General features: G+C 43.4%; 1 protein-coding gene across 1 annotated transcript in view; it reads left to right on the plus strand.

The window, feature by feature from the left end:
* ush2a (Usher syndrome 2A (autosomal recessive, mild)) overlaps nt 1-17,726 on the plus strand; it is a 916,330-nt gene that overhangs the window by 745,123 nt on the left and 153,481 nt on the right. Inside the window, exons 54-55 of the mRNA XM_078230465.1 lie at nt 4,713-4,867; nt 8,119-8,317. Coding sequence (XP_078086591.1) covers nt 4,713-4,867; nt 8,119-8,317 — 354 coding nt within the window. The remainder of the gene's footprint in view (nt 1-4,712; nt 4,868-8,118; nt 8,318-17,726) is intronic.

Below are 17,726 nucleotides of genomic sequence, written 5' to 3' on the forward strand. Positions count from 1 at the left end.
GGCCATTGTCTTTCATCCAGATGTTAGCCAATGAGGTCAAGAGGCAAGTCTGTACCTCCTAAAACTATACTCCATTCTGCAGCATGGGAAAAGAGGAGAAATCTCCCAGCCTAAAAGCTGGAATGTCAGAACTATGTGCCTTGGCCATGAACAATGACCCACATTCTGCAGCAAGTGTATGCAAGGTGATGCTGATTAATCTTCAGAAACACAGATTTGATGTTGACATTGCTGCTCTACAGGAGGTCAGGTTAGCCAACACAGACTCTATGTGTGGCTAAGTACATCTTGCAAGGCAAAAGCACAGAAGACCAGTGTAAACGTGAGATAAAAACCAAAAGTGCTGGAAAAACTCAGCACGTCTGACAGCATCAATGGAGAGATAAGCAGAGTTAACGTTTCGAGTCCAATGTGACTGAACACACAGTGAACGTGGTGTAAACTTTGCAGTCAGCAACAGATTGACACAATCAATTTGGTTCATCAGTAGCAACCTCTGAACACCTTACCTCTGTGTCTATCACCTGATGCACCAACCTTGAATGCCAGTGTCTTGTACAAAGATCAATTCTATGGCTCTCTAAATAATATTTGAGGCACATCCCACTGGGCGAGAAGTTACTCATGCTTGGTGATCTCAATACATGTGATGGGCAGGAAAGAGATTGATGGCCAACGTATGTGCCTCAGCCAAAATGGGGTGGACAAGATCAATTTCAACGGACAATGACTTGATTGGTATTGTGCTCTGAATGGACTCTGCATCGCCAACTCTTCCTTTCAGGGAAGTTTATGGAGTTTATGGAGTTTAACCCTGATAAATGTGAGGTGATTCATTTTGGTAGGACTAATTTAAATGTGGATTACAGGGTCAAAGGTAGGGTTCTGAAGACTGTGGAGGAACAGAGAGATCTTGGGGTTCATATCCACAGATCTCTAAAGGTTGCCACTCAAGTGGATAGAGCTGTGAAGAAGGCCTATAGTGTGTTAGCTTTTATTAACAGGGGGTTGGAGTTTAAGAGCCGTGGGGTTATGCTGCAACTGTACAGGACCTTGGTGAGACCACATTTGGAATATTGTGTGCAGTTCTGGTCACCTCACTATAAGAAGGATGTGGAAGCGCTGGAAAGAGTGCAGAGGAGATTTACCAGGATGCTGCCTGGTTTGGAGGGTAGGTCTTATGAGGAAAGGTTGAGGGAGCTAGGGCTGTTCTCTCTGGAGCGGAGGAGGCTGAGGGGAGACTTAATAGAGGTTTATAAAATGATGAAGGGGATAGATAGAGTGAACGTTCAAAAACTATTTCCTCGGGTGGATGGAGCTATTACAAGGGGGCATAACTATAGGGTTCGTGGTGGGAGATACAGGAAGGATATCAGAGGTAGGTTCTTTACGCAGAGAGTGGTTGGGGTGTGGAATGGACTGCCTGCAGTGATAGTGGAGTCAGACACTTTAGGAACATTTAAGCGGTTATTGGATAGGCACATGGAGCACACCAGGATGATAGGGAGTGGGATAGCTTGATCTTGGTTTCAGATAAAGCTCGGCACAACATCGTGGGCCGAAGGGCCTGTTCTGTGCTGTACTGTTCTATGTTCTATGTTCAGGGCAGACAGGGTATCAGAGCATTATCCAAGATTTGGACATTGGCACCAATTTGAAATGATCATCACCAAAACACATCACCTGCCCTGCATTCTCCATACCCAGAAGCTGACAGAAGTGAGATTGGAAATTGCAGAAGCATTGGCCTTAATTATCTAGTCTTCCTTTGACTCAGGGGTGGTGCCAGTGTACTGGAGAATTGCAAATGTTATACTCTTGTTCCAAAAAGGTTGTAAAGGTAAGCCAGAAACTACAAGCCAGATAATTTATCCTCAGTGGTGGGAAAGCTCAAATCAAACATTGAATCAAAATTAATAGTCACTCGGATAAACACAGTTTAACTAAGGAAAGCCAGCGCAGATTTGTTGTGGTAAATTGGTCAGATAAGCATGGGGGGAGCCCCCTTTGGTGATCCCCTGTTCCCATCGGAGGCACACCCACACAAGGTCATACCCACCCTTTCCTTCTGAAACCTTGTCCCCCAGCCCCTCAGTCACCTCTCTGGGGCTTACTGTCCAGGCCCTGCCAATACCCTGGACTTACCTGAAGTCCAGCCTCCATTATCTCCTGACCTTTGGTGATTTTCAGTAGTCCCAGCAGTTGCCACCACTTGAACCTGGCATTGCTGGGACTATAGGGTTGTCTAAGATGGGACTTCCTCCCCAGATAGGAGTGGAATTCTTGCCCTGAGCCAATTAACGCCCTACTGAGTATTAAATGGCTATGGGACAGCTAGTGTCGGCAGGGTGCATTTCCCATCAACTCTTCAGGTGGTGGGAGACCCCACCATCCAAAAAATGCTCTATGTGTTTGGAGAAAAGAATGAATCAGACTGTATTTGCAAGTAATACTACATGTAAACACCAATTGAGTTTATACAACAGGGGTTGGGGGGTCAAGTTTAAGAGGAAGGGGCTGGGTTAAGAGAGGGTATGGCCTGATGGGGGTGTACCTCCGATGGGCACAGGGATTCTGCAAACCTTGAAAAATTGTGCAATCATGAAGCTCTAATAAAAGGTTGTAGACTAAGTTCAAGTCTAAATAAAACATAAGGCAAAACCTGTCAATGTTTATTACAGAGGAAGAAAGATCAGAAACAGCAAGTAAAAAAATGATAATTGTGAAAATGTGAAAGGATCGGCTGTAAAATTGTGGTTGTCAGGGTCCCAAAAACAGTGCATCGGAGGAAGGAATATAAAGAAGGAAAAGATAAAACTCTCATAGTTATCAAAGTCTTTTTGAAATCTCAGATTGGGAACAATTTTTTGATTGGCAATTATTTTGATACTCACAGAATTTCTGTGAGGTTATCTCAGTTGTCTGCTAGGACTTTGGCAGCAACATGGAGGAGAGGAAATTTGTTGTTTTACTGGGATCTCTGCTGAAAATTCAGCAATCAAGAAATTTCCACAAAAGATTGTAAGCGAGTTTTTTTTATTGGTTCAAATTGTACATTCACTATAAATCAATATGTAGCCTTATGTATGAACTAGAGAAAGACATATAATGTACATATAGATCCATATGCACGGTTTTAACTTGATCAAAACCCATCTACATGCATCGAGTTAACATCAAGCCCATAGATTTTCCCTGTTTTATAAAAATAGACCTGTTTTCATCCAAATGTGATGAGATTTATGACAGGAAGTAAATTTTAAGTGAATTAACAAAGCTTCCTCACTGTTGAGAAATCAGTAATTTACACAAGAGAAGCCAAGTTATAGATTGAACAAAGAAATCTGAACATGATTATTGCTTTGCGCATTCACCTCATTACTGAATAAAGTACTTGAATGTTTCAAACCAAGCTTAACCTAACTCGGTCCGCTTTCAGAGAGATTGGAGAAACATTGATATCCGGTTCAGGTCACAGGAGGGTTCAATTGTGACCATTCTGAATTATGCTACTGTGTGAGTAGATACAGGGCAGTGTGAGGCAACTCCCACTGCACTATATCTACGTGCACAATAGCATAAATGGTAAGATGCTCAGGCACTCAGACCACTTTTGGGAACGACTGTTGCCACCGAATTTGAGAAGGTATTTACAGCGGACTCAAATTCATAACATCAATACCGGGCATCATTAGGAAGGACCAGCTGAAGCATGCATCTTGCCCAGGAGCCAGGGGAGTGATTACCACACAACATAGACACATCTATTTGTATTTCAGAATAGGCTGCAAAAAAAACCTGGAGCATGCACACAGAATGCATTCTTTAGTCTTTGCTGATATCATAAAATTGGAAGGAGCTGATGAGAAAATCACTTAACTCTTGAGAATTGCACCCAAATGAGGTAAGAATCTGGACCTTGTATTGGTGCATTATGGCCACTAAAGCCTCTGGCTTAAATAAAACAAACCTCTGAATAGTGATGACCATGGCTACTCTCATAAGTTATGGCTGCAGTGACAAGAGGCTCTTTTGTGTAAATTACCAGTTTTCAACATGCAAAAAAAAAACTTCGCTAATGACTTGGCAAAAGCATAAATCATACGAGTGGGTACCATTGAACTGACCTAAACACAATCAGTATTCCTCGCTTAAAACATGTGGAAAAGAACTTCTGACTTGCGGAAGACAAATTTGTAGCACATTCTGCAAAATTGGCATTTCTGAATCATAACAGGTATTCGAGTAGAAAAATCAAATCAGGTTTGAAGGAAGAGCTGCAATTACTTCAGTTGATTAGTGACGGGAAGGATCAATGATACTATTATTTGCTTAGCAACACCAAATAACTGACGATGGCATCATCAGAGGAGGAACAATAAATTTTCGAAATTATTATGACCTCATTTGTTCAGCTAGCATTCAGGCCTCGCTATAAAATGGCACCAGGCCAGTTTGTTCATTACTGGCCCCAGGATGCAAGAAATACCGTTATTTAGTCCAAAGCCCACAGAGTGGCTCTATTTTTAATGGAACTGTTTGTAGAAGAGTAAAAAGGTACTAAGGATGACAAAAGCCAGAGATATATTTAAAAGCTGACTGAATAATAGCTGGCTTGGAGCAGATTTACAGGGTACTGCATGCTTTTAAGAGTCGCCTTTCAGCTGATTTGTTGCTTTTTTGCATCTAAACAGTATCTCTCATTGAACTAGGCATTATCATACATTACATTGTTCTACGCGATGGGACCGAGCGTTTTCGTGGGCCAGACTTCAGTTTCACAGATACTGGAGGAATCCAGCCTTACCAGGAATACACCTACCAACTGAGAGCTTGTACGATCACTTGGTGTGCAGATAGCAGCAAGGTGGGTGTGCTGCACATTACAGTTTGAAGGTCATATTAAACTCCACAGCACATTTATTAATTTACTAATTTCTGTTTTATCAATAATAATGCAGTCACTGTACATTTTCTACTCCTACCCTCCTGAACACCAGATATGGCACTTTACATATTCTTCCTCTTCCCTGCATCAATCGTGCATTAAAATGAAGACTTATTGCATCTTTCCTACAGAACTCCTTATAGCCCTTAGTGCCAGATTTTTATGGAATCGGGATGACTCCTGAGCCATTTAAAATGGTAGGACCTGATTCCCGAATTCCCGATCCCCATTCCTGGTACATGCAATTTTGATGTGGAGATGCCGGCGTTGGACTGGGGTAACTTCTTACATGCAATTTTCACCAGTGCGGGTTAAGGGTGTGAGCCCTGACCTTTGCCCTCCCAACCTTATCAGCTCCATTTTAGGCCAGACTTCCACAAGTAATGCAGGGACCTCGGAGATGGTCCCTGCATTACTCCGAGGTCCCTGCATTACTTGTGGAATTGCCCCAGCTTCTCCATACTCATAGTAAGGCCCCTCAGAAGATTTGTGACTCATAGAGCAGGAGTTTACCACACGTCTGCCCGAGGTTCGTACGATCCCTCCCGAGGCCAATGGAGAATTCCGTTCTCCGAGCTTCGCCCGCCCCCGGAATCGGGACGGGTGTGATGGTAAAATTCCGGCCATGGTCTGGATTCAGGAAACATTTGAAAGTTGAGTTCAAAATATATCAACCATGCCCCCCCTGCCACTCCCCATGGCTCTTCATACTCTCCATGCCAACTCAACACCAGCTCTTGCTCATTCACCCAGGATGCATTATGTACATAACCAATGAGCAAGATAATAACAGTAGCAAGTGTGGAACTGCTGACATAAAAAAAACACTCATCCAGAAATGTTCTTTGAAAAGAAATTGTTGTTCCCACAGACCCATAAAAGTGTCAGGCAGATAGACCATTAAAGGAACAATAACAGAGGCTTCAAAAACTTCACACCATCCAGGATTGCTTCCACCTTTCCTCATTAAGCATTAACCTGAGGATGGCTTGAGAGTCCAAACCAATAAACACATTAGCTCAGTAGGAAAGCTGCTTTGACTAGTGAAATGAATTGTCAACTTTATGTGATTGACACCTGGAAGTGATTATAATGCGTTGTTCTTTCTGTGATCTCAATGTCAACCTCAGTGTTTATTTGGACAAAATGAAGAGATGTGAAGTGTTTGACGTCGATGTTATTGATACTATAATGGTCAGTCTGATCTGTAAGTTGTAAGAACAACAGTTTATTTTCAAAGAACATTTTTGAATAATTTTTTTCTCTCAACACAATCACATTAGCCATTGTTATTGTAGGGCTCATTGGTTGTGTATATACTGTATAGAGGGTGAATGGGCATGGAAGAGGCATGAGTTGGTATTAAGTTGGCATGGAGAGTATGAAAGGGCCTGGAGCTGGTTGGGTGGTATGAACAGGTATTGAACTGCCATGGAGAGTATGAGGGGCTGGAGAAGTGGCTGGGGGTTTGAGTAGTTGTGAAGGGTGAGGGCAAGAATCCTTATGTCTTTTATTATAACTGGGACAAGGACCCAGAGGACAGGCAGAACTTCTAGCCAGCTTACCTTAGGACTTGCTTACCCCTGTAGACACGTACAATTTGTTTCTGGGTGTTGGTGGACCTGCCTCTACCCCTAAGGGAGAAAGTTGTGTGTGACTGAGCACTTTAAACCGAGGTGGGTCTGCCGAGGTAGGAAATTTCCTGACTCAAGCTACCAGTCTCAGTAACAAAAATCTGGTTCTGTGCCTATTTTTTCACCTACAACTTAGATGCTTTTAAAGCCTATACTTGGTGGCACCTAATCATCACTTCTTGGTTCATCTAATCTATTTCCTGGTTAACTCGTACTCTTTTCAGCCTTATAGCTTCAACTTAATTCCACTTTAAAAACAAAATCAGCCCACCAACATTTTCAGAATTTAAAGTTTGTCATCCATGGAAATTGTAAATCTGATATCATGGTGTTTCAGAAAAATAACATGGTTCCATTATGACATCAAACGGAGCTGTCAGCCCAGCATAAGAATGTGAAAGGTCGGCAAAATGAGATGTTAATGTTGTTTCTCTCTCCATGGATTCTGCCTAACCTGCTGAGGATTTTCAGCATTTTCTAGAATGAGAAGGATAGAATCCCAACAGTGCAGAAGGGGGCTATTCATAGAACATGGAACATGGAACATAGAACATTACAGCGCAGTACAGGCCCTTCGGCCCTCAATGTTGTACCGACCTGTGAAACCAATCTAAAGCCCATCTAACCTACACTATTCCAATATCATCCATATGTTTATCCAATGACCCTTTAAATGCCCTTAATGTTGATGAGTCCACTACTGTTTCAGGCAGGGCATTCCACGTCCTTACTACTCTCTGAGTAAAGAACCTACCTCTGACATCTGTCCTATATCTATCATCCCTCAATTTAAAGCTATGTCCCCTCGTGCTCGCCATCACCATCCGAGGAAAAAGGCTCTCATTGTCCACCCTATCTAATACACTGATCATCTTGTATGCCTCTATTAAGTCACCTCTTAACCGTCTTCTCTCTAACGAAAACAGGCTCAAGTCACTCAGCCTTTCCTCATAAGACCTTCCCACCATACCAGGCAACATCCTGGTAAATCTCCTCTGCACCCTTTCCAATGCTTCCACATCCTTCCTATAATGCAGCGACCAGAATTCGACCCATTGAACCTGCACCGACAACAATCCCACCCAGTACCTATCCCCATAACCCCACATACTTAGCCTGCTAATTTACCCTGACACAAAGGGGCAATTTATCATGGCCAATCAACCTAACCTGCACCTTTGGAGTGTGGGAGGAAACCCACACAGACATGGGGAGAACCTGCAAACTCCACACAGACAGTGACCCGAGGCCAGAATTGAACCCGGAATTGAACCCGGCGCTGTGAGGCAGCAGTGCTCACCACTGTGCCACCATGCCACCCTAATGTCTATTAGCTGTTGAATTTTGGGATTCTCAGATTACTTTTTATGTGGCTGTAAACATATACATTTTGGGGGAGTTATGTAGATATAAATATCTTCAAGTCACCATTGTTCTGAATGTCTCGTTATATTTCCTGAGAATGTATTCTGGTGCATTAGCTGATGTTGTTTGATAATTGAGAAACTGCACTATCAAACTTTTTTCATGTCTTAGGTTATTGCAGCAACTGTCCGAGGAGTCCCTGAAAATGTCTATCCCCCAACAGTGATCGCACTTAATGCAACCTCTTTACAGCTTACGTGGAGGCCACCAGCTAAGCCAAATGGTATAATACATGAATACCAAGTTCACCAGATTGAGATGAGGCTGATTCATACGGACACCACTAATAAGATGAAGTTCATTGCAGCAGGTATGGTCATAAAGTTGAATGGCTAATAATTCAATCATGTCTTCTGAATTCTTCAGTTTACAGCTTGGCAGTATGGGGTAGTTGTGTTCCATGACTTATATTTTTTCATATGTTCCAATTTTCCATTGGGACATCTGCAGAATTATGGAGATGATAAAACAGGTACCTTATTTAGGGAAAAATTTACTTTTCCTCATCCTGCATGCAAGCACACAAACACACACACAGACACGTACGTAACAGTAGGAGATATAAATTATCAGTAATTTCACTGAGACAACTTTTGCTTAAAAGTTTACCGTGTTTACATTATTCCTCTTCTGATCAAAATTGTTCCTGCTTGTTACGATGTGGTTATGTGGTTTCTAACATAAGTAAAATCTTAATTCTGTTGGTTATGTGGACTAGTGGCACAGTGGAAGCGTGCTGGGCCCATAACCCAGAGGTCGCTGGATCGAAACCGTTCTCTGCTATTTACATTTTCAGTAACAGCAAAAAGAAACATTTGGGGGTCAGTTTAGCTCATTTGGCTGGACGGGTGGTTCGTGATGCAGAGCGACGCCAACAGAGTGGGTTCAATTCCTGTACTGGCTGAGGTTATTCATGAAAGCCCACCTTCTCAACCTTGCCCCGCGCCTGAGGTATGGTGATCATCAGGTTAAAATCACCACCAGCCCATAGATTCCAAAGTAACAAATATGCAATGCATTTAATTAAGATACCTGATAAAATTACCATAAACTTTTTAAAGCGTTACAAAAGGGTGAAAATAGCTCATTTCAACTCATTAGCTACATCTAAATAAATCTGAATGGTAACCTTGTAATGTTAGTGTATTAAAATGCAGAAGAGCCACCATATCCCTTAGGGGTTACGAACAGAGAGATAAAAGTGCAATCTGTTTGAAGAATGACCTCCGATAATTGCCATACTTTACAGATACTTACTTATTTTCCATAAACATCCCATATATTTTGCTACTGTCAACCACAAATGAATTACGTGCACATATTTTTCACACGGAGATAGATAAAATGTAACTTTTTACCTTTTAAAGGCTTTGAACAGTTGTCGTAAAATAGTGGATTGTTCCTTTAATCTTTTACATCACCGTAATATGAGCATCATTTGAAATATTGGTATAAATGGCTTGTAATCCAGTAAATCAATGTACATTTCCTCTGGCATGATTTCTCTTTTTTTGGCTGCTGTGAAGTGTTTTCTGACAGCTTATTTTTAATTACATCTGAGCCTAAGAAACCTGATCTTATAAAGTGTTTCAGGGGGAGAGGGCAGAGTGAGCAGACATGCCATCTGAAATCCAGAAGTCATTCATAATTCTCTTAAGACAAAAAAGCATTAAGTAATTGAGGACAGGAAGTTCTCACTTAATTATTTAGGGTGTTATCAATGCTTTAAGTAAACTGAAGTATTTTCTACTGTCTCACCGAGCTGAATACCTCTGGGACGGGGACAGCAGCCATCACTTTCTCATGTTCCTTAATGCAAATGGTAAATGGCAGCTTGTCAATATCAGACCTTTTTATATCATTTATTACTGAACACTTCCAGTATCCTGTAAAAAACAATTTAGATGACAGTTATGGCATTGTTTCACTTTGTGTTATCAGTATTTAACAAATGGGCCAACTAATACTCTAAAGGAGAATTGCAATGATCATTTGTTCAAGGTGCTGCTGGAAGGAAGGATGATACTGCCCCCTTCAGTTCAACTACCTCCACAAGCATTGAAAAGGGGGCACCATGATGCTGAAAGATTTGCTCCACGACCATTTTATCAATACTCTTTTTTTTTGCCAAAATATGGCAAACGATATTGAAATGCATCTGGGCATTAATTTCCCCCAGTGCATCCCAGTGCGACAAAGATGTTTGATAGAGTTTTGGATTTTTCAATGCAGAATTTTTTTTTAAATGCCACAAAGCTGATAACATTCTCTTAACAGTCAAGCCAAAATGTTCTCCTAATTTGTAGTTGTAAATAAATCAGCAGAAGGCACAAAAATGTTCATCTTGTTCAATAAGGTAAATAGATAACAGACTTCAGTTGACCAAAAAGAAAATACTGGCAAAGTAATACTGGGAAAAATGGGCCTATATTTTTCCATTATGCTGTAATAACTCTTCAGAGGCAGAAGCCCCTTCACCAAAATTTCTTTATTTACAAACTCTAACAGCAGTACACAGAGTGCTATCAGTTAGCGGTCTACCTCTGGGGTGTCAGAGGAACTGACACTCCCAGTTAAGTACAAGGCAAAGACTCCCTGATTGGCCCATCAATTGGATCCTTAATCAGGGAGTTCATACTCCAACAGGTCAACCTCAATGGCCTGATTGAAGTCATTACATATGCCTGTTAGGATGGGAACTGTGCCTGACCTGGAGATGCTGATCTATCTAACTGAATTTCGGAGCCCCAACTTCATTTTGCATATGGCAGACTGACTCCCCAGTAACCTCTGATGAGCAGTTGATTCAAACTGGGGAATTTGGTGCAACAAGAGGAAATGACAAACATTAAGCTGCTGAAAAATAGACTTTTGTCTTCTCTCCCAAATTATCGGTATCAATGGTAGACTTGCATGTAGCCCAGCTCTGAGTGTCTCCCTAATATGCAACGCCAGCATCCAACATTTAATTGTGGTTAACCATGAGAAATGCAATAAAGGCTAAATGTCCCTCATTTTAATTTGAATTCACATATGCGCAATGTGACATTTTAGGCTGCCCACCAGGGAATGGAAGTGAGTGGGAGATTTGGCAAAGCGCATCCCTTACAAACATTTGCTCCATCAGTGATCATCATCCAACGAAACAATAGTGGGCAGAAAATCTGTATCTTATTTTTTTCAATTGCATTTCTTAAATGTGTGGGTTGGTTTTGCATAACTACAACACAAAGGCCTGTTAAAGATATGAATGAGAGCCTCCTCCCCTACAAGGCAAACAACAACTAAGGGCACAGCAAGAAGTTGAGACTTCCCAAACTGAATGATTTTACTCTTCAGAATGGAAGGGGTTCTGGCACAGTGGCTGGTACACAGAGCACGTGGATGTGTACTGGTCTCCACAAGACCATAAGCAACTCATACTGCTGGGATTCAGGCCAGGCAAGTTACCTGGTCTCTTGAAAAGATGTAACATCCCCATGAACACCAGGTCTACTCCTGGATTTGTGAGATCCTGGATAACTTGCTTGGCGATCAACAGACAAGTTTGCAAAGACATGGGCAGATGGCTGCTAGAGGTGCACCGCTAGTGGTACTTGCATCCCTCTTCCCATGCTGCTGAGCTGCTCTTCCAATGATCCCACAGGCTCTGGCAGCATTGACACAGCAGGGGACCACTAGGTGCAATCTTAGTATAACCACTGGAATTCCATCTCAAGAAATTTTGAATCTGATGAGGATAATAGAGATGAACCAGGAAATTACAGACTAGTGATTCTCACATCTGTGACAGGGAAACTATTGGAGAAAATTCTGAAGGAGAAAATTAATCTCCACTTGGAAAGGCATGGGTTGCTAAGAGATAGTCAGCACGGCTTTGTCAGAGGCAGGTCTAACAAATGACTAAAAAATTTGATAGAATTTTTCAAAAAAATGATCGTGTGCAGATGAGGCAAGTGAAGTTGATGACGTTTATATCGATTTTAGCAAAGCCTTTGTCAAGGTCCCACGTTGGAGATAGATTGAGAAGGTTGAAGCACATGGAATTCAGGGAAACTTGGTGAGGTGGATCCGAAATTGGCTTCGTAATAGGACACAAAGGGTGGTGGTAGAAGGCAGTTTAAGTGACTGGAGACAAGTGTTTAGTGGCAGACTACAAGAATCAGTCCCTTATTGTTTGTTATATACATAAATGATATAGATGAGGAGGTTGGGGAATGATAAGTGAGTTTGCAGATGACACCAAGATTGGTCAATAGTAAAGAAGAAGATCGTAGATTACAGGAAGATACAGATGGGTTGGTTAGATGGGCAGAGCAGTGACAGATGGTATTTAACCCTGATAAGTGTGAGGTGATGCACTTTGGAAAAAGTAACAAGACAAGGGGGTATTTAATGAATGGCAGGATAATAATTGGAAGGCTCAAAGGAACACTTGGATCTTGGGGTACTTATTCCCTGATCCCTGAAGTTGGCAGACCAGGTGAATAGGATAGCTGAGAAGGCATCTGGGACACTTGCTTTCATCAGTTGTGGCACAGAGTATAAAAGCAAGGAGGTTATGTTGGAGCTGTACAGAACATTGGTTAAGCCATGTCTGGAGTACTGTGTGCAGTTCTGCTAACTTCACTCTAGGAATGATGTGATTGCATGAGAAAGGGTCCAAAGGAGATTCACCAGATGTTGCCTGGAATGGAGCTTTTGAGCTATAAGGAGAGACTGGATAGGCTTGGATTGTTTTCTTTAGGGCAGAGAAGGCTGAGGGGGGAAGTGATTGTGATGTATAAGATTATGAGGGGTATGGGCAGGGTGAATAGGAAGCAGCTGGAGGGGTTAATCATGAGGGGGAATAGTTTCCGGGTGACGGGCAGGGAACTTAGATGGGATTTGAGCAAAACAAATCATTCAAGCGGATGGTGAGAATCTGGAATGCACTGCCTGGAAAGTTAGTGGAGGTTGGAAACCTTACAACCTTTAAAAGTATTTAGATGGGCACGTGAAATATCATAGCATTCAAGGATATTGGACAAGTGCTGGAAAATGAGATTAGCGCGACTTTAATGGTAGTTATTGTCAGTGTAGACTCAATGGGCCAAAGGGCCTTTTCTGCGCTACACGATTCTATGACTTGTTGGGGCGATTTTGAGTCCACACTCTCCTTCTGTGGGAGTGGCGGCCTGTGCTCAAAATCTGGAGATAGTAATTCACACCAGCAAGTTCCCGAGTTCCGATCTCACTGGCCCCTCGCCACTGGAGTGGGGTGAAGCACACCACGGGACTGCAGACAGCTCATTTTAATACATTAGGATGTCATTAGTGAGTACTCTCTCCAGGACACCACCCCCCTGCCCCCCCCCCCCCCCCCCGCCCCCCCCCCCCCCCCCCCGCCCCCCAGGCACCGGTGTGCTGTTGTGCCAGTGTAATTTACAACTGGTTCACCAAGACGTGAACCTGTCTTTGGGGTCTCCCGGGTACGTAAAGTTAAATCTAGCCCCGTTGGAGAGGGGCATGGCAAGGTAGTGGCCTGGCAATGCCTCTTGGCACTGTCCTTTGGCACAGGTTGGCACTGCCTGGTTGGCACTGGCTGGTTGTCATGACAGGAGGTTGTCATGGAAGTACCCCAGAGTTACCCTGGAAGATGTACGATGGTCACCTCAAAAATCACCAAGACATCCTACACGAGAATCATCAGGGAAGCTTCAACTTCCATTGAGCCTTCCATTCAACTCCCATTTCACCCCAATGTCTGGAACTTTCCGAAACTCCAATTTAAGTCGGATTCTTCTGAATCCCCTTGAGGTCAGACTCTCCCTGCTCCTGGGATATTCAGGGACATAGCTGGGTGGTATCCACCGGTCTGTGCCAGCCTGTAAGTGCCAACTGGCACCCTGGCAATGCCAAGTGGGCACTGTCAGGGTGATGGGGTGGTGCCAAGGGGGCGGGGTCTAAGGAGGTAGAGCCTGAGGGGGCTAGGGCCTGAAGGGGGTGGGACTAAGGGGGAGTGGGCCTTGGGGGGGCGGGGGGGGGGGGACCAGACGGGCTGGGGCATAAGGAGTATGGGGCATGAAGGGGTCCATGAAGTGGGGTTCATCAAGTGGAGGGGTGCCATCAAGTGGATGCGTCATGAAGGTGGGGAGGTCATCAAGTGGGGGACATGAAGGGAGGGGTCATCAAGTGGGGTGTCATGAATGGTTGTCATCAAGTGGGGGGAATGAAGGAGGGATCATGAAGGGGACCACATTGGGAGGACCTCAATGCCCCAATGCCGGAGGAGGATGGGGAAACATCCCATCAATGAGGAGAGGGGGCTGGTCCCCGATATCCCTGGGGAGAGGGAGGGGGGGTCTTCAATTTCACTTTGAGATTGGTGCGCCCTTTAAAAACGGCTTCTGATCTCTGAAGCCGTGCTTGCCTATGTGTTTAGGCCCCTCCCATCTCTGAACCGGTGCAAAACTCACCACTTCCCCAAAAAATGATTAGCGGGAAATGGGGAACCGATGGAGGACAGGAACAATCTTGTTAAGGCTTCAGCTTTGGATCCTGAAGGTGGAGCCACTTGTGCCCTTGAGGAAGGTCAATTTCTCTCTTCTGCCTTGACATTCTGACTACCATTACTTCAGATCCCCATCTGTGGTGAGCACCAGGCACTCCAGCCTATTATTTGCCTTGCATGACGTGGTCAGAATTTTTGCCCTTTGCCAATCGATGTAGAAACTCGCAATGTCAAGGTGGAGAGCACTTGAAGCCTCTTGGAATTTCATCCTAAATTTTATATAAAGCCTGAAAGGCATTAAATTAATATTGAATATGAACTTTATTATCTTAACATACCTAAAACAACATCAAATTCAAATATCGGACTCTGGGTTTAATTCCATCTGTATACCGTTTTTCTAGTATGCCTGTTAACCCATTCATACCCACTTATAACCTGTTTACTTTAAATAGGCTACTGTCTGAACTAAAATAGCTCAGAAATGAATTTATGCAAAGGTGCTAATATGTGCGCTAAAAATAGCGGAGCAAGGGAATTGAACGCACTGATCACAAGATGTTTCACACTTCGAAGTTGAAATCAGTGTGTAATATTAATAACAAATTTATTAACACATTATTGTGCATTTGCTTTGTCCACTACTCATTAAAATAGCAGTGAGGCTTCACACCAATGCATTAATATTTTGTCACTAATATTATAAAGTGCAATTTGAACTTAAAAACAATAACTTCAACTCATACCACACCTACTGTACCTTTGAAAGCCCAGCATGATCCTGGTTGAACATTTGTCTTATAACTTATAGATTCACAAATTCAGGAAAAATATTAGGTGGAAATTTAACCCCCAGGAGAGGCGGGAAAGGGGCAAGAGTGGGGAGGGATGTTCATAAAAATGATGACCCTGAGCCCAATTCTCCACAAAAGCACCAACCTCCTATTTAACAGTGTTGTGTTGTGGGGCTACACATACAACCTGATCTCAAGAGATAAGCCAGTAATTATATGTGAGTAAAGCCATATGCCTCAGATTTTAGCAGGCACCCAGAATTTGTTTTTATTCTTCCATGGGATCTCAAGGGCAATTAGGAATGGGCATTAAATTCTGGCCTAGTCAGTGACCTATAATCCCATGGAAGAATAAAGAAAAGGGTTTCTTTAAGGACACTATGTCCTTAGTGCCCATAGGACACTGTGTTTGAATAAGGCACCAATGTGCCTTATTCAAACATAACATCCTCACACTGACCCCAGTAATCCAGGGTTCAGCGTTGGAAGACGCCAGCGGATCCGATTCTAGCACAACCCCCTCGGTTTGTAGTCTGTGTAATTTCTGGGCTGATACCTGAAATTGTGGCATGCATCCTAATTGCCCTTAAGATGTTGGCGATGAGCCAAATGTTGGATTGCTGCATCCCATATTGTATAAGCACACCCGCGGCACAATTTTGCCATTGTTGTTTCTGGTGCCTCGGACAATGTTGAATGGTTCAACCAGATTTATTCCTTTATAACTTTTCTCTGGTGGTTTGGTACAATTGAGTGGCTTGCTAAGCCATTTCAGAGAGCAGTTCAGAGTTAACCACACTGCTATGAATCTGGAGTCACAGGGAGGCCAGACTGCTAAGGACAGCAGATTGCCTTCATTAAAAAAATATTAGTGAGCCAGATGGAATTTTACAACAAACCAGCAATCTCATTATCACCATGACTGAGACTAGCTTTTAATTCCAGATTTATTAATGAATTGAATTGAAATTCCATCCACTGGCTTTGGGGGGATGTGAACTCATGTCCCTGAAGCATTAGTTGAGGCTTCTGGATTATGAGTCCAGTAATTTTACCACTATGCCACTATCCCCTTTTATGACCTTGGGCCTGTTTCCCAGACTTTGTGAAATCAAGCTACTGAAGGAAGGGGGGAACTGCCAGGTTCTCTCTGTGATCTGTCTCTGTGAGCTGAAGCCGACCCGCATTCTCTCCCCCCACCGCTGAGATCTATCCCTCCCATGGATCTCTCCCTACCCCATTACTGCGATCTCTTCAGCTGCCCCTTTGGGATCTCTCCCTCCTCTCGGGTCTCCACCAGAGCCTTCTATACCTAACCAGCCAACCTCTTGGCTAGCTGTCAGGTAGGAGACAGAGAATATGTCCAAAGAGAAAAGAGAATGACTCAAACAGTAGCAGAATTATGGGGTCAACCTTGAATGCCCTTTGCTAGAATTAATAACATGGCGACGGCCCTCAAAATGGGGACCTGAATTATAGCTACCTCCTTTGCAAAAGGGGCCTACAGCTGGATATCCAAAACTCCCATCTGGTTTAGGCAATAAGCCTTTTTTAATGTGGAAATTCCTGACCTGTTGTCATTTTAAGATGCGAACGGGTCAATTTCCTGAAGGATTGAAACAAGGAGGTCTGCTAGAGGTGAATGTTCAATTATTTTTGTGCACCCTGGAAGAACAGGAGGATGTCTACTGATTTCCCCAAAAAAACGCTGAATTGTATGTTGTCCCAGAACTTTCATTTTCTGTGGAAACACCACCACTGGCCCACCCAGATTTACCTTTCTGGTGGCTGGATTCAATCAAATGAACTGCATCAGGATGCCTATTGAATTTGAATGAGGCAGGAGCATCAAAATGACAGTGGCCACTGAATTATGCAGCTTTATTTATTCATTTAAGTGTGGTAGACTCCGCTGGCTAGGCCAGCATTTATTGTCCATCACTAATTGCCCTTGAGAAAGAGGCAGTGAGCTGCCTTCTTGAACCACTGCTGTCCCTGTGGTGTAGGTATACACACACACGGCTGTTCGGGAGAAAATTCCAGGGTTTTGACCCAGCAAAGGTGAAGGAACCGCGATATATTTTCAAGTCAGGATGGTGAGTGACTTTGGAGGGGAACTTGCAGGTGGAGGTATTCCCAGGTGTCTGCTGCCCTTGTCCTGGTGCTGGTCATAGGTGTGGAAGCAATTGTCGAAGGAGCCTTGGTGAGTTCCTGCAGTTCATCTTGTCGATGGGTACACGTTGCTGCCACTGTGTGTCGGTGGTGGAGCGAGTGAATAGTTGTGAATGGGATGCCAATCAAGCGGGCTGCTTTGTCTTGGATGGTGTCAAGTTTCTTGAGTGTTGTTGGAGTTGCACCCATCCAAGCAAGTGGAGAGTATTCCATCACACTCCTGACTTGTGCCTTGTAGATTGTTGACAAGCTTTGGGGAG

This window comes from Mustelus asterias, chromosome 15 (genome assembly GCF_964213995.1).
Source record: "Mustelus asterias chromosome 15, sMusAst1.hap1.1, whole genome shotgun sequence".
NCBI lineage: Eukaryota > Metazoa > Chordata > Chondrichthyes > Carcharhiniformes > Triakidae > Mustelus > Mustelus asterias.